At 39.7% G+C, this 14,621-nt stretch overlaps 1 protein-coding gene across 4 annotated transcripts in view; it reads left to right on the top strand.

Moving 5' to 3' along the window:
* Nucleotides 1-14,621, top strand: part of LOC138747170 (CREB-binding protein-like) — a 116,746-nt gene that overhangs the window by 78,472 nt on the left and 23,653 nt on the right. For 2 of the 4 annotated variants that reach the window (XM_069906150.1, XM_069906152.1), the window contains 3 exons: nucleotides 1,309-1,548; nucleotides 4,513-4,601; nucleotides 13,166-13,276. In XM_069906150.1, the coding sequence (XP_069762251.1) occupies nucleotides 1,309-1,548; nucleotides 4,513-4,601; nucleotides 13,166-13,276 (440 nt within the window). The remainder of the gene's footprint in view (nucleotides 1-1,308; nucleotides 1,549-4,512; nucleotides 4,602-13,165; nucleotides 13,277-14,621) is intronic. The other 2 variants (XM_069906151.1, XM_069906153.1) reach the window with 1 other exon arrangement.

The following is a 14,621-nucleotide window of genomic DNA, read 5'->3' as shown; positions in this document are numbered from 1 at the left end:
AATAGGACATTCATGGTGAATGATGGGCCATTGACGAGTGTAGTAGAACAGAGGGATCTAGGAATAATGGTACATAGTTCCCTGAAGGTGAAGTCATAAGTGGATAAGGTGGTGAATAAAACTTATAGTATGTTGCCCTTTATAAATCAGGAGCTGGGATGTTATGTTAAAATTGTACAAGGCATTGATGAGGCCAAACTTGAAGTATTGTGTACAGTTTTGATCGCCAAAGTATAGGAAAGATATCAACAAATTGGAGAATGTTGAGAAGATTTACTAGAATGTTGCTGGGGTTACAAGGTCTAAGTTATAGGGAAAGGTTAAATAAATTTGGGTTTTATTCTTTGGAGCACAGAAGGTTGAGAATGGATTTGATTGAGGTATTTAAAATTATTAGAGGTATAGATCCATGGTTCTCAACCTTTTTCTTTCCACTCACATCCCACTTGAAGTAATCCCTTACTAAGCACAGACCACCAATGGCATAGGGATTACTTCAAGTGGAATGTGAGTGGAAAGAAAAAAGTTGAGAACCACTGGTATAGAGATAGACAGATTTGACGTGGAGAGGATCTTTCCTTTTAGAAAGGGAGGGGGGGAAGATAAAACAAAGAAGTCGTGAGCTGAGAGTTAGGAGGCAAAAGTGTAGAGGAAACATGAGGGGGGACTTCTTTACTCACAGAGGGGTGGGTGTGTGGAATGAGCTTCCAGACGAAGTGGCGGAGGAGGCAGGCTCAATATCGGCATTTAAGGAGAAGTTTTATATATATATATATATATATATATATATATATGTGTGTGTGTGGATGGGAAAAGAATGGAGGGTTACAGGTCGAGTGTAGGTCAGTGGTGTTAGGTGGGAGAATGTGTTCAGCCTGGATTAGAAGAGTCAAGTTGGCCTGTTTCTGTGCTGTTATTGTCATATGGTTTATATGGTTACTTCATTTTAAAAATACTTACGAGCATTTTGTTAAAATTTTAGTTTCTCAAATCTCCATTTGCATTCCATATAAACTGAGAGGAAAACATCCTTGGGTTTTGATTTGAAGGGGATTGAGTGTTGAACAAGAAAGTCTGCAAACACTGTGATTGTAGTTTAGTACACAAAAGTGCTGGAGAAATTCAGTAGATAATCCGACATTCTTTATGACAAAGATACACCCAACCAATTTTTCAGGAGGCTTGTCTGCTTTTTGCTCATTCCTGGACATAAAGAACGCCGTGTGACCTGCTGAGCACTTTAGTACACTAAAGGGGATCAAGATATACTTGCTGACCAAATGTTTCTCCTCCATGTATTCTGTGCAGGATTATTTTGACATAGTAAAGAATCCCATGGATCTGTCGACAATAAAACGGAAGCTGGATACTGGGCAGTACCAGGAGCCATGGCAGTACGTAGAAGATGTATGGTTGATGTTCAACAATGCATGGTTGTACAATCGCAAGACTTCTCGTGTATATAAGTACTGTACAAAATTAGCTGAGGTCTTCGAGCAGGAGATTGATCCAGTCATGCAGTCTCTTGGCTACTGCTGCGGAAGAAAGGTAAGATCCTTTATATCAAAAAAGTAAGGGGCTTTGCAATGTAGAAAATATTTAGCTTGCATTTCTGTTATATTAGGATTTCATTATTTACTTTTTAAATTATAATCATGATCTCTGCCAATTCTAAAAAATTAAAATAATTTAATGTAAGTATAGAGAGTATTGTTCATTTACTAACATCAAAGTTTGTAAAATAAAATTTGTTCAATGGTTTGTTTGGCAGTCATTTCTTCCAACATTTTTTCCATTTTCATTAAAATTCTGTCCACCAAAAATTGTAAAGCAAAAAAACCTGCAGATTTTGGAAATATGAAAAACATTTCAAAGGTTCAGAAAAGATTCAAGTGTTCCTTTTATTGTCATGTAATGATACTTTAAAAATATGATGTGCTTCAACTTTTGTCTGTCGTAAGGATCAGGCAGCATCAGTGGAGAGGATCATCTCTCAAATTCTAACTTGTGCTGTTGGGGACTGATTTAAACTAGAATGGTAGATTGGGAATATAAGCAGGGTTACATAGGGAGAGGAAAAGGAAGGTAGAAATGAAAGATAGAACAATAAAAAGTAAAAGAGGCAGCAAAAGCAAGGCTGAAAGGCACATGACCACGGTACAAAAATAAGTAATTAAAATAGAAAAAAGGCAAGCTTAGAAGTTTCGTATCTTTCTAAAACAAGACATTCATGATACAGTGAAGGACCAAGGTAATCAGATGCAATTTGAAGACTTTAGGGAGACATCAGACCCAGAAGCTTGACACTTGGGAATACTGGTGTTGGAAATAATATACTGGCATGGATGAAGGTTTGACTAACAGTCAGGGAGCAGCGAATAAGAATGAAGACATTGCAGGGATGAGTGCTGGGACCACTCCATTTCCATATGTATTCAGGACAGAGGATGGATGGGGCAGGTTTGGAAGGTGAGTTATAAAGAAGGTGTAAATATTTTATAGACATTGGTAGGTTAAGAAAACCAAAATGTTGGCAATTAAAAAATGTCATTATTAATTTTTGAAGCAGGAATAAAATAACAGTATTATTTAAACAAAGAAAACCTGCTAAAAGTTACCACATGAATGGATTTGGAAGCCCTTGTGTATGAAACAGAAGTGCAGTAGGTAATGGACAAGGCTAATCAAATGTTGACCCATATTTCAGCGGAATATCAAAGTGGGGAGTCTTGATACCTTATGATACACGTGATACCTGAGAGTTCTGTGAACGTTTTGGCCTCTTTAGTGAAGGAAATATTTTATTGGAGATGTTCACTAAGATGAGTCCAGATATGGAGGGATTCTTGTACAGGTTAAGTGTGAATGAAAAGGCTTCGTGGGGGCAGGTGACGAACAGTAAGTACATACGTGGTATAGAGTCCAGGAGCATGTCTGTTGATCTCTGAAAAGCAGAAGCCCACTTAACACTGCAATGTGGAAGAATTTCTTCTTTGAGGGTTCTGTGTCTGAAACAGAGAGCTGTGAGGGCAGAAGCCTTTTATATGTTTAATGTTGATAATAGATTTCTAATCAGCAAGGTAATCAAGGGTTAAAAGGAAATAGCAGGAAAGTGGTCAGCCATTATCCCACTGAATGATGGAGCAAGCTTGAGATAGAGGCTGAATAGCCTCCTCCTGTTCCCAGCATGTTAGATCAGTGATCTTTGAACTAGGAAGAAATGAAGTGTGGAGAGAACAAAGGGAATGAGTCTGATAGGGTGGAGACCACAGAGGTACACTTACGCAAATGGTTGATGTTGCAGGTGAATGACCATTCACCAGTTCTAATCAGTGCTGATACAAACTGTTGATATAAAATTATTAAATTACTTGCTGAATCCTTGGAGCTGTAATATGCTTTGTTGGCAGATGCAACACCATTTCTCCAGCTTACATTGGAAGTGCTTGTGTAGGAGTGTGATGCTGAGTTTAAGTGACAAACATCTCAAGCTCAATGTCACCCTTGCACAGTGAGGTGGCATTTCTGTACTTATGTTTTCCAATGCAGAGGGGCAGGTTAGCATCTAATGCCTGGTCCCTAGATGATGGGAATGGAAGAGCTAAATGAAGTGTTGTATGAACAGGTGCTGTGAGAAAGAAAGTGAGTGATGATGGAAGAGAGAACAGGGGTCAGTCACCTGAACTCTCCATACCGACTTCCTCCAACACGATTGCAAAGAACACGTTATGATCTTCCAACTTGGCACTGTTAGCTCTCAGGACCCTGCATTTAATCTGTCAATTTCAGATACAGCCTTTCCTGGTTGGGACAGAACTGGTTAATTCTGATGAAAGATTATCAACCTCTAACATTCATTCCATCCTCTCTCTGCTGCTTGACCAGTTGTATGTTTCTACCATTCTTTATTTATGATTTCCAGGATCTGCAGTGGATTGCTACCTCACACCAGCATTAATTCTCCTTCCCCCCCCCCCCACCTCCCCACCTCGCCCCACTCTTCTGGTCATCTTAAAATTTGAAGATTTTGTAGAAGGTTATCAAATATTTCCCTTCAGCAAAGGTTTAAAATAGTAAAATTGTTTAGTAAATTATTATTTGGAATCATTGAGGTGACAGGTTTGTGGATAATGCATGGTGTTGAAGAACTAGACACAAGTAAGATAGATTTTGATTTAAAAAATACCATGTGAAGCCATGTGGCCTGTGCCTTAATCTTGAGAGCGGATTCATGAAGTGGGAAAGTGTTAAATTCTCCAGATCCCATGCCCTTTATTTATTTACACAAAAAGCATGCAGGTACACTGCATATATTCAGTTTATTGTACTGAAATTTTCCATAGTGCTACGCTCTGTTTTCTCGGTCTGTTTATAGTTACTAAGAAGCGTGGATTATTGCCATTACCCATAAGTGCTCTGATTTGCTGAAATTGCTGCATTTAATTAGTTTGCTCCTGAACCGACACAATTACCCGTTTTGATCAGATTATCATTTTGCATTTTCTTTCCTAGTATGAATTCTCCCCTCAGACGTTGTGCTGCTACGGTAAACAGTTGTGCACAATCCCTCGCGATGCCACATATTTCAGCTATCAGAACAGGTAAGAAATTGTGTGGTGGAGGTGTTGCACCTTGTGTTGAGGGAAAGTGGCAAAGGCACAGAATCGAAATTATTCTCTTAAGTGACAAACCAAGTTCATTGATGGGCTCCAGGTAAACTTTAGGAAAATGTAACTGATTATTTCAGTGGTGCATTTCCATCTAGGTTCAATTATATTATAAATCTAGAATTGATTAAAGCTTTTGGGGATGAAAACCAATGAATTAGGGTCTGCCAGTGATGTGGTCTTCTCTACATCAGAGAAACTTGGTGCAGGTTGGGAGATCACTTCGCTGAGCACTTTGTTCCATCTGCACCAGTGACAGAGACCTCCCAGTAGCCAACCATTTCAGTTCTGGTCACACTCCTATACTTGCATGTCTGTTCATGGCCTTATGTACTGTCCCACCAAGACCACCTGCAAATTGGAGGAACAACACCTGATTTTCCGTCTGGGCACTCTCCAGCCAGAAGACTTTTATAGACTTTTCGACTTTTCCAGTTTCTGCTAACCTGCTCTCCTCTTCCCCCTACCCTTCACCTTTCTAGTTCTCCTCCCTCCCTTCACTGATCGCTGCTGCCCCCTCCCTCCCTTCGCCACCTATCACCTCCAACCTGCAACCACAAATCCCCCCCCCTACTCTTTTATCCAGACGCCTGCCAACATTTTTCCACACCTTGTTGAAGGGATCAAGCTCAAAACATTGGCTATGTATTTTTACCTTTGCTATATAAAGGACACTGTTTAACCTGCTGAGTTTCTCCATCGTTGTGTTTTCACTTCAACCACGGTGTCTGCAAGTTTTTGTGTTTTACTTCTGCCAGATATGTTAATATGAAAGATTTAATGTTTTGATTTATTTGAGATTTGTCAGTTTTGGTTTGTACTGCATTCTAAATATACTTGTGTATGTTGGTTTGCAGAAAATAGCACATGATAGAATTTTTTTTAAAGAGGAGGTGCCTAAGAGGATTGATGAGGTTAGAAAAGTAGATGTTGCCCATGTAGACTTTAGCAAGGTCCCACATGATAGGCTGGTCCAGAAGGTGAGATCACATGGGATGCAGGGTGAGATGGGCATTTGATACAGAATTGGCTTGGTGATAGGAGGCAGAGGGTGACACTGATGGGTAATTTTTCTGCTTAGAGGCCTGTGACCTATGGTGTGCCACAGTAATCGATGCTGGGTCCATTGTTATTTGTCATTTATGTTAACAATTTGAATGAAAATGTACTTGGCCTGGTTATTACAGTTCACAAAAGGGCAAGAGACACTCAGCATTTATAGGAAGAAATGGCAGTTGACATTTCAGGCCTGAGTCTTCGGGAATGTTCTATGGGTGCAGATCACTGGGACAAGGCCAAAAAAAATGGTTTGGCAGGAACTAGAAGGGCAGAAGGGGCCTGTTTCTGTGCTGTAATGTTCGATGGAATGCCAAAATCAGTGGAGGGCGAAGAAGATGATCTCAGGTTACAAAAGGATCTAAATCAACTGGTAACTGGCACGATGAAATTTAACGTGGTCAAGTATGAAGTGTCATTTTATATTTGTACAAGACTTTGGTAAGATCACACTTGGAATATTGTGTGTAGTTCTGGACACCCAGCTGCAGGAAGGATATCATTGAGCTGGAAAGGATACACAAAGATTCATGAGAGGGCATGAGGTACGAGGAGACTGGCGAAACTGGAGCATAGGATGCTGAGGAGTGACCTTGCAGTTATGTAAAATCATGTGGGCCATATAGAAGATGATTAGTCACAATCCTTTTCCCAAGATGGGGGAGTTTAAAACTCGAGTACATAGGGTTATAGTGAGAGAGGAAAGATATAAAGGGGACAGATGTAAAGGGGACTTGACATGCAGCTCTTTTCACACAGAGGTTGGTGTGTATGTGACACAACTTGCCAGATAGCTTCTGAAATGTTTTTAGATAAGTACCTAGATAAGAAAGGTTTAGAGTGATATGGAACCAGCTTAGGTAGACAACTTGGCCAGCAAGGACAACACAAGCTGAAGGACCTGTTTCTGTGTTACTCTATTCTGCGCTCTAATTCATTGGGAATTTAATTTTTTATTTACAATATGGTAAAAGCCAATTCTGGCCATGGAGACCCATGTCGCCCAATTAACCTACAACCCTATACCTTTTTGAGGGTAGGAGGAAATCGGAGCACCCAGAGAAAACCCACACAGACACAGGGAGAACGTGCAAATTCCTTACAGACAGTGCCTGTTTGGAACCTGGGTCACTGGTGCTGTAATAGCATCTCATTAATGCTAACCGTGCCTTCCAGGCTTGTGCTCACTGTCTCTATTTTCAGAACAAAATGGAGCAATTTTTACTGGATCATAGACTTACCATTTTTTTAAATAAATATTTGTGTAGCTTCCAATAGTAAAAATATTTCTGTCTTGTATTTATTTCCAACAACAGTGGGGTGGATGGAAGAGTGGCTTTCCACTTCAGCAGTTAAATGGCAGTAGCTCTGCCTCTATCCATCTTTAGTCAATCTCATGAATTGGATCTTGCACTGTTGTATTTTATTGATTGTCATGACTTTTGTTCAAATGTCCTTGCTTACTGTAAACAGAATAGATGTGGAGGGCTTATTAGTGTCTGCTGAGGAAATAAATTGAACAAATTAGTCATCTAACAGTATAGCACAGGAACAGGCCCTTCAGCCAACCTGTCTGCGCCAAATATGATGTCTAAAATTAAGCTGATGCTCGCACATGATCTCTAGCCCTCTATTTCATGCATGTTCATTTATGTAGCTAGAAGCCTCTTAAACACTACCATTGTATCTGCTTCCACCTCTAGTCCCAGCAGCCTGTTCCAGACACCCACCACTCTTTGTGTAAAAAGAAAACTTGCCTCACAGAGCTTCTTTAAATTCACTCCCCCCACCTTGAATACACAGTCCCTATTGTGTGATATTTTTACCCTGGAGGAAGATTCTGACTGCATACCCTACCAATGCCTCTCATAATTTTATACGCTTCTATCAGGTTTTTACCCAAGGTTTTCCAACCTCTCCTGGTAGCTCAAAACCTCTAATCCAGCAACATCCTGATAAATTTCTTTTGTCCCCTTCCCAAGGTCTGCACACCCTCCTTTATCAGGGCCACCAGAATTGTATACAGCATTCCAAGCATTTATTTAGCTGCAACGTGACCTCCTTACTCTTACACTCTATACTCTAACCTTATCTACTTGTGTGGTCACATTCAATAAGCTGTGGTCCTGAAACCCCAGATCCCTCTGCTCATTAATAAAGTATCCTTTCGTTAACTATACTTGCCCTTTACACAACACCTCACATTTGTCTTGATTAAATTCCATCTGCCATTTCTCTGCCCATATTTGTAAATATTGTATTTTTCATCAGCCCTCTATACTATCCACAACTCCATCAAACTTTGTTTCATCTGCAAATATATTCATCCATCCTTTATGTACATCATCAGTTGTTCCAGCCCTATTTCCTAAAGTACCCCACTAGTCACCGATCTCCAGCCAGAATTCATCACTTTTGAATCAAACAGAAAATAAGAAGTAATAAGAAATGTTTGAAGGGCCAGCTAAATCCAACTGGTACTTCATTTGTTTGATTAAATTATTGAATTTACTCTTGTGATAACTAGAAGTCCAAAATTTTACTTTTCTGCTTGTAGATAGTCCAAGACAGAAATATTTAAAATACATCTGAATATTTAGTTTATTTTTGTATGTTCAAATCCACTTGACAGAAATTTAAAATTTGGATCATTAATTGCAGATCATGTACTCAAATCTAAAATACTAGGAATTAAAAGCAAGTTAGTAACATGGACAGATGATCCAAGTGACTTCACCTGAAATATACATGGTTTGTCATCCAAGAGTTCCAATGATCTATTCTTGAGTTGGAGAATCTTGATTAAGACCGAACTGCAATGATATTGACCAGTGGGAGCTTATTGTTGTATGCAGCTGTATTTTGTGTGCAGAGCTGTGGCTGTGTGAGCTGCTGGACAGAAGGAAATCACAGGCAAGGTTTTAACTGGCACCAGCAAGGAATTTAGGATATGTAAAATCTCAGATAAAAAATGTTTCTGTTTCTTGTTTAAAGCATGTATCTGTACTCTGCATGTCCAGTTTAGGAGCATACCAGGCTACAGAGGACAGCCTCCATGTTTAATAAAACAAAGCAATACTCTGCTATTAAAGCAATCAGTAAGGTTGTGGCAGTCGTGTTCTGTGGCAGTCGTGTTCTGTGGCAGTCGTGTTCTGTGGCAGTCGTGTTCTGTGGCAGTCGTGTTCTGTGGCAGTCGTGTTCTGTGGCAGTCGTGTTCTGTGGCAGTCGTGTTCTGTGGCAGTCGTGTTCTGTGGCAGTCGTGTTTGGAGATGTCCATTTTAAGCTGAAGTACAAATCAGCAGATCTTAGTTAACATATTTTACCAAATTTCAGAAGCCTTATCATTTGAATGATATAAAGTAAAACTGAATCATAGACAAAATGAATTAACATAACTCTGACACAATATAACAGCATTTTGCCATTGATGTAAGATGCGTTAATTTGTGACATTATAGTGCAGGAGTTTTTAATTGCCATTTCATCCACCAGTTGAATGGTACACTGGTCAGGGCCCGCGCCTCTTCGTCTTCTGTTTCCAATATGTGGCCCAGTTAAGCCTGATGAGCAACATGTCCACTCCTGCAGGCTGCATGGTGGTATTCTACAGGACTGCAGGAGAATACCGATCTGCGTTACGTTTTAGGGATTGATGAAGACAAAAGCAGACGGCAAGGAGCTGGATTTTGGATTTTACTGGCATATGTTTTATCTCTCTATCTATAAACCCTTTTGATATTGCATTTTAAAATTGTATGCCTTGCAACTCAATTACATGGGTTTTTTTTCTTCCAGAATGCCAATATGTTAATTTGCTGCTGTTATTTGAGTGAGGGTGTGTATGTTTCCTGTGTGTGTACAAATAAATGAATGAACTTCCTGGTGCCATTCAGAACCTTGCAGTGAGGCAGGAGCATGGGTGTGTGTGAATGAGAGAGGCAACAAGAGGGCGTCAACCCGCGCTCTTCATCCACCTATTGGTTGTTTCTTGTGTCTTTATGGTCATGTGGACACGGTTGAATTCACAGCAGTGCCAAAATTTTACCAGAAGGCAGCATTCAGTCATACCCATGAACAACAATATTGTATGATATAATCTTTTGAAAGTGTGGTTCCAGTGAAAGTAAGAGCAGTAGATTTGCACTAAAAGCAACTTACAATTTCATTCGTGCTCAGTATCAGGATTATAATCATTTGTATAACAATTCAGCTCAGTCTTAGGAACGCCAGTGTTAAAGGAAAAGCAGAGTAATTTGGTCAGGTGCCAAGCCCTTCAGTGTGACCACAGGAAGGTTATGCTTCTGTATCACAAGAAAGGTAAAGCAAAATTGAACCGGTGAACATCATAGTGGCCAATAATACGTAGAGCTAGCAAAATGTTCACCAGTATAATCAGGATATCTTGGGTAAATTCTGTTAATTGGCTCCCGTTCAAATGGCTGAACATTTGTCACTTCATTTCCTGTCACTTCATATTGCATTGGAACAAAATTGATTATTGTAAATGATGGTGAGGTTGCATATTAGAAATCAAGCTGTCTGATAAGTAAAGCTTTTATAGGAACCACACGTTCACTCACGCCAAGGGTGCCATGATATTGAAAATAGGCTCAAATTCCGTAAAATGGCTTTGGTAAAATTGTTCATTGGTATCAATGACCACGAGAATATTTGTGAAGCAATTGAGGGAGCTATTGTTTCTGTCCTGAATCTGCCAGATGAAATCGCCTTAGAACTTTGCAACCACAATTTCAGATGCTGGTAACCTGGAGAATTTACTCAAAGGATTCCTTTTCCACCAACATTACCTCAAGCAAACAGATATTGTTTTCATTTTATGTCCAATATTAGAAAGAGAATTGGAACTCTGTAGTGAGTACAACAATATCACCAACCCTTCTCTAAACTTTGCATATGTGTATGATGCCAAATTATAACTTTTCCAGAATTATTCATCTTGAGCCATCTCAATTATAGTTTGACTTTTAATTATTTTAGTGAAACTATGAGCTACCTGTGTTAACAGCTGAAAGCTATGTAGCATCACCTGAATTGCATTATGTTCAAATCGAAAGAGTGTAAACAAATCTAACCTGAGACAGGCGTGAGTGCTTTGCTGAAGGAATGAGAGAGTCCACCATTGACAAAACTGGCAGAGAGTATCATCAACCTTTCGATACCCAATCTAAGGAGCAGCAGAGAGAAAGATCACTCTGGAGAGGTCAGCAACTAACTGCCCTTCCCCACAGCACCACGTGTGGAGTTGCTTATCCACTCGGCCCCAAATCCCATTATCTGCTTTTGTAGCAAAGCAATCTGGAATTTCCCTATAGCACCAATGATTAGATAACCATAAATGCCTGGAATAGAATTGAAAGGTAAGTGGTTTGAAATAAATTTACTTGAGGCATTTATATCAGGGCAGAAACAAGGCTTTAATTTTGAATACTTGTTCTAAGGTTTAAATATGCGAAAACTGATTTTGTCAGTTAACTACCTTCTTGTGGCACCTTTGGTCCTGATATAAATTTTACAGTGGTCTGTATGTGTCTTCTGTGTAATATTTGGTACTGCTCTGTGGATACATTCACATTCCCTTTGCTCACCCCTCACCTTCAAACTTCTGTGAATCTTTGTCTTGCATAATTACTCTTACTATTAGGACAGGTGATCGGATTTGTTTTGTTCTGTGGCCACGCAGCTTATCGCAGCCCAGCCAGCTTCTTTGTTATTTTATCACTCAAATTTTTAGCATGCATTTGGGTTTTCTAACGGTTTAGAGTGCATAGTCAGGTCCAGCATCACTTCTTTTCATGATTCAGATTTCAAGAACTCCAAGCAGTTTGACGAACTGAATTGCAAATACTCACATTTTTTTATTAGAATTCCCTGAGGATGAAATTTAAAAGGAACATTGGAAGATTCTGGAAAATTAACCCTCAAAGCAAGCAACCAGAATTTAGGTGCAGGTGTAGGTTGTCAAGCATGCACCACCATTCTGATCAAAGAGCACTTACCGCACCTGAAGCGAGCTTCATTTTGGCTTCGCTGAGCAAAGCTCAGATTAGCTCAAGAGTCTTCCCTGGTTAATTAGTTTTGATTGGAGATGGTCACTATTAACATGTGGCCACCAGATCAGGCTGGGAGATTAACAATGAACTCCACATGGAATGCAGAAGAACAGCTCAGTATTTTATTGATTTATATGACGATAATTTGTCCAACTCTAAACCATGAAACTGGTTATAGACATAATTTCATTTAGTGGTTGAACCACAATAGATTTCTTAAATCAACAAGCACTCGAGACAGTTCAGAAACACCAAATGCTGTATGTTATGTGACATTCAAATATTAATTGAGGATTTGAATGATGGCATGTACATTTGTGATTTCTGTCAATTTAATATAATTCTAGTGCAAGTTTGTCCTATTTTGGCAAATTGTATGTCAAGGCATTTTGTAGAATGACTAGATTTAAGAATCTGGCCATTTTTAGAAGGGATAAACTTTGGAAGGGAAGAAAAGTATATTAAGCTTAGTTTCAAGTAAATATTCATAACCCTTTTTTGAACTGTGGAATGGTTTACTTGCACATTGCAAATTTTCTGCACCTGAGGCTTTGCATTTTGATGCCTGACTTGCCAACTGCTAAATGCAGTGAGACAAGGCTTCCGCCAGAGTCTAAAGTGCTCCTCAATAGATTTCGCTATTCAAAGTACCATAACTGAAGCACAAATGCTCTGCACGGTCAATACTGGCTACATGCTTTTGCAGGCTAGTATTATGTCCTTCACCTTTGCTGTCATAAACCCTGGCTCTAGATACAAACTGGAAGGAAAACAAACTCTACCACCTGTCTGGGTAAAATTTGCAATGTGTGGATTGAACTTCTGCAGACCAGCAAACAGTTCAGAATTTTGATTGAGGATTTAGCTTATTTAGGGGAGATCTCATTGGCAATTAACAAAATCAAAAAGGAAATATCAGACTGCTAAAACATGGTGCAATGATGGGCTTACCGCCTTACTGCATAAACACACTAACCGTAACCAGCTCCAGAAATGTGCTAACATTTTTTGGTGAAAGCACTAATAATCCAAAGATGCAACATGCCCATGAATCAAATTTTAATTATTTAATTATGTAGTGGTGTTGCTTTTTAACCTATCCAATGAGACCAAATGCTAATCTATGCTTTGCCTTGGCTTTCTGCTCTGTGTTGTCTTGGTGTTCCGTCTTACTTTGTCTGTGCTGTTTGTTCCTTCCCTTTTTTTCTTAACCCTTCCCTCCCCATTGTCCACATTGACTGACCCAACCCCGGTAAAACACTGACCTGTAATCTCATCAATCAACCAACCAAACCTCTCGCCGTGGTGATCTGCCCTCCTCTCTGATTGGTGGCTCCGTTACTGGGCTGGCTGTGTTGTGTGGACGAACAGTTCACCCAAATATGGCCTTCTTGCTGACAGGTATCACTTCTGTGAGAAGTGCTTCAATGAGATCCAAGGCGATAATGTCACTCTGGGTGACGATCCTGCCCAACCACAGACGTGAGTAACCACTATATTTCTTCCTGTATGTTTCCATTTCCCATCTGTAATGGAATTAGTAGCAACCATCTTTGAGCAAATGTACGCTGAACAGAGAAACATAAGAATGGCACATTCTGAACCATGAACATTTTCAGAGGCTGGAGGGTACTCAGCTGGCAAAAATGGTCAGTCAGCATTTCGGGTCAAAGTTTAAATTTATTGTCAGACATCACATACAACCCTGAGATTTGTTTTATTCCTGTGGGTGAAGCAGAATTTCTAATTATCAGTAGTCCAAAAGAGGCTGGGTTACAACCTGAAATATTGACTGTCCATTTCTCTCCGTGGCTGCTGCCTTACCCACTGAAACCCTTCAGATTCTCATATCCTAAATTGTAAATGTGTTTTCTTAAACATCTCCTTCTGTGTGGGACTGGAATATGTTGTGACAATAGCCTGATATAAGATTAAATGAATGTGAGACCACACATGAATTCTCTGCATTTTAACTTTGATCCGTCCTGTAGCTTGCACAGTTTACTCTGATATCCATGACGTTTTTTGTTAGTTTTGACAGAGTGGGTGTAGATAAGATGTTTCCCTCGGTGGGTGAATCAAGGACAAGGGGGTCACAGTCTTAAAATTAGAAGTTATCCATTGAAAACAGATGAGGAAGGACTTCTTTAGTCAGAGGGTCATGCATCTGTGGAACTCACTGCCGCATAGAACGGTGGAGACCAGGTCATTGGGAGAATTTAAACAGGAAATTGATGTATCTAATTAGTAAAGGTAACAAGGGATATGAGGAAAAGGCTGGAAATTGTAATTAGGTGTGAGCATAGTTCAACTTAGTGTAGAGTCACAGAACAGACTCAATGGGCCTAGTGGCCTGCTTCTGTTCCTTTATCTTGTGAAAATGCTAGAGCAACTCAGTGGCTCAGACAACATCAGGGCAAAAGGTAGTTGATGTTCCAGGCTAAAGCCCTTTATTGGGAAAGTTCCTAATCAAGGGTTTTGCCTTTTGTAGATGCTGCCTGTCCTTCCATGCATTTTGCATGGTAAAGACATCAGTACTGTTGCTTGGTTAATCTACCATTCAGTGCTGGAAGAGGTGAAGCTCATGCTGAGATAAATGGAACATTTGTCTTGTTCCAAGGGGCTGTCTCTTCTGCATTACATCCTCCAACTGCCTCCTAACTGATTGATGTTTTACTTTAGATCTGTTCTAGTTGTCAACCAGATTTTTGTCTGAATAATTTCTTCACCTTCCAATGAGCTGTTCACCAATGTTTTCTTGAGCTACTATCAACGTTTACTTCACAATGCATTTTAAACTTTTCTATGCAGTTTAAATATATACCTG

This window comes from Narcine bancroftii, chromosome 12, assembly GCF_036971445.1.
Source record: "Narcine bancroftii isolate sNarBan1 chromosome 12, sNarBan1.hap1, whole genome shotgun sequence".
Taxonomy (NCBI): domain Eukaryota; kingdom Metazoa; phylum Chordata; class Chondrichthyes; order Torpediniformes; family Narcinidae; genus Narcine; species Narcine bancroftii.
This window is presented reverse-complemented; position numbering and strand designations above follow the sequence as displayed.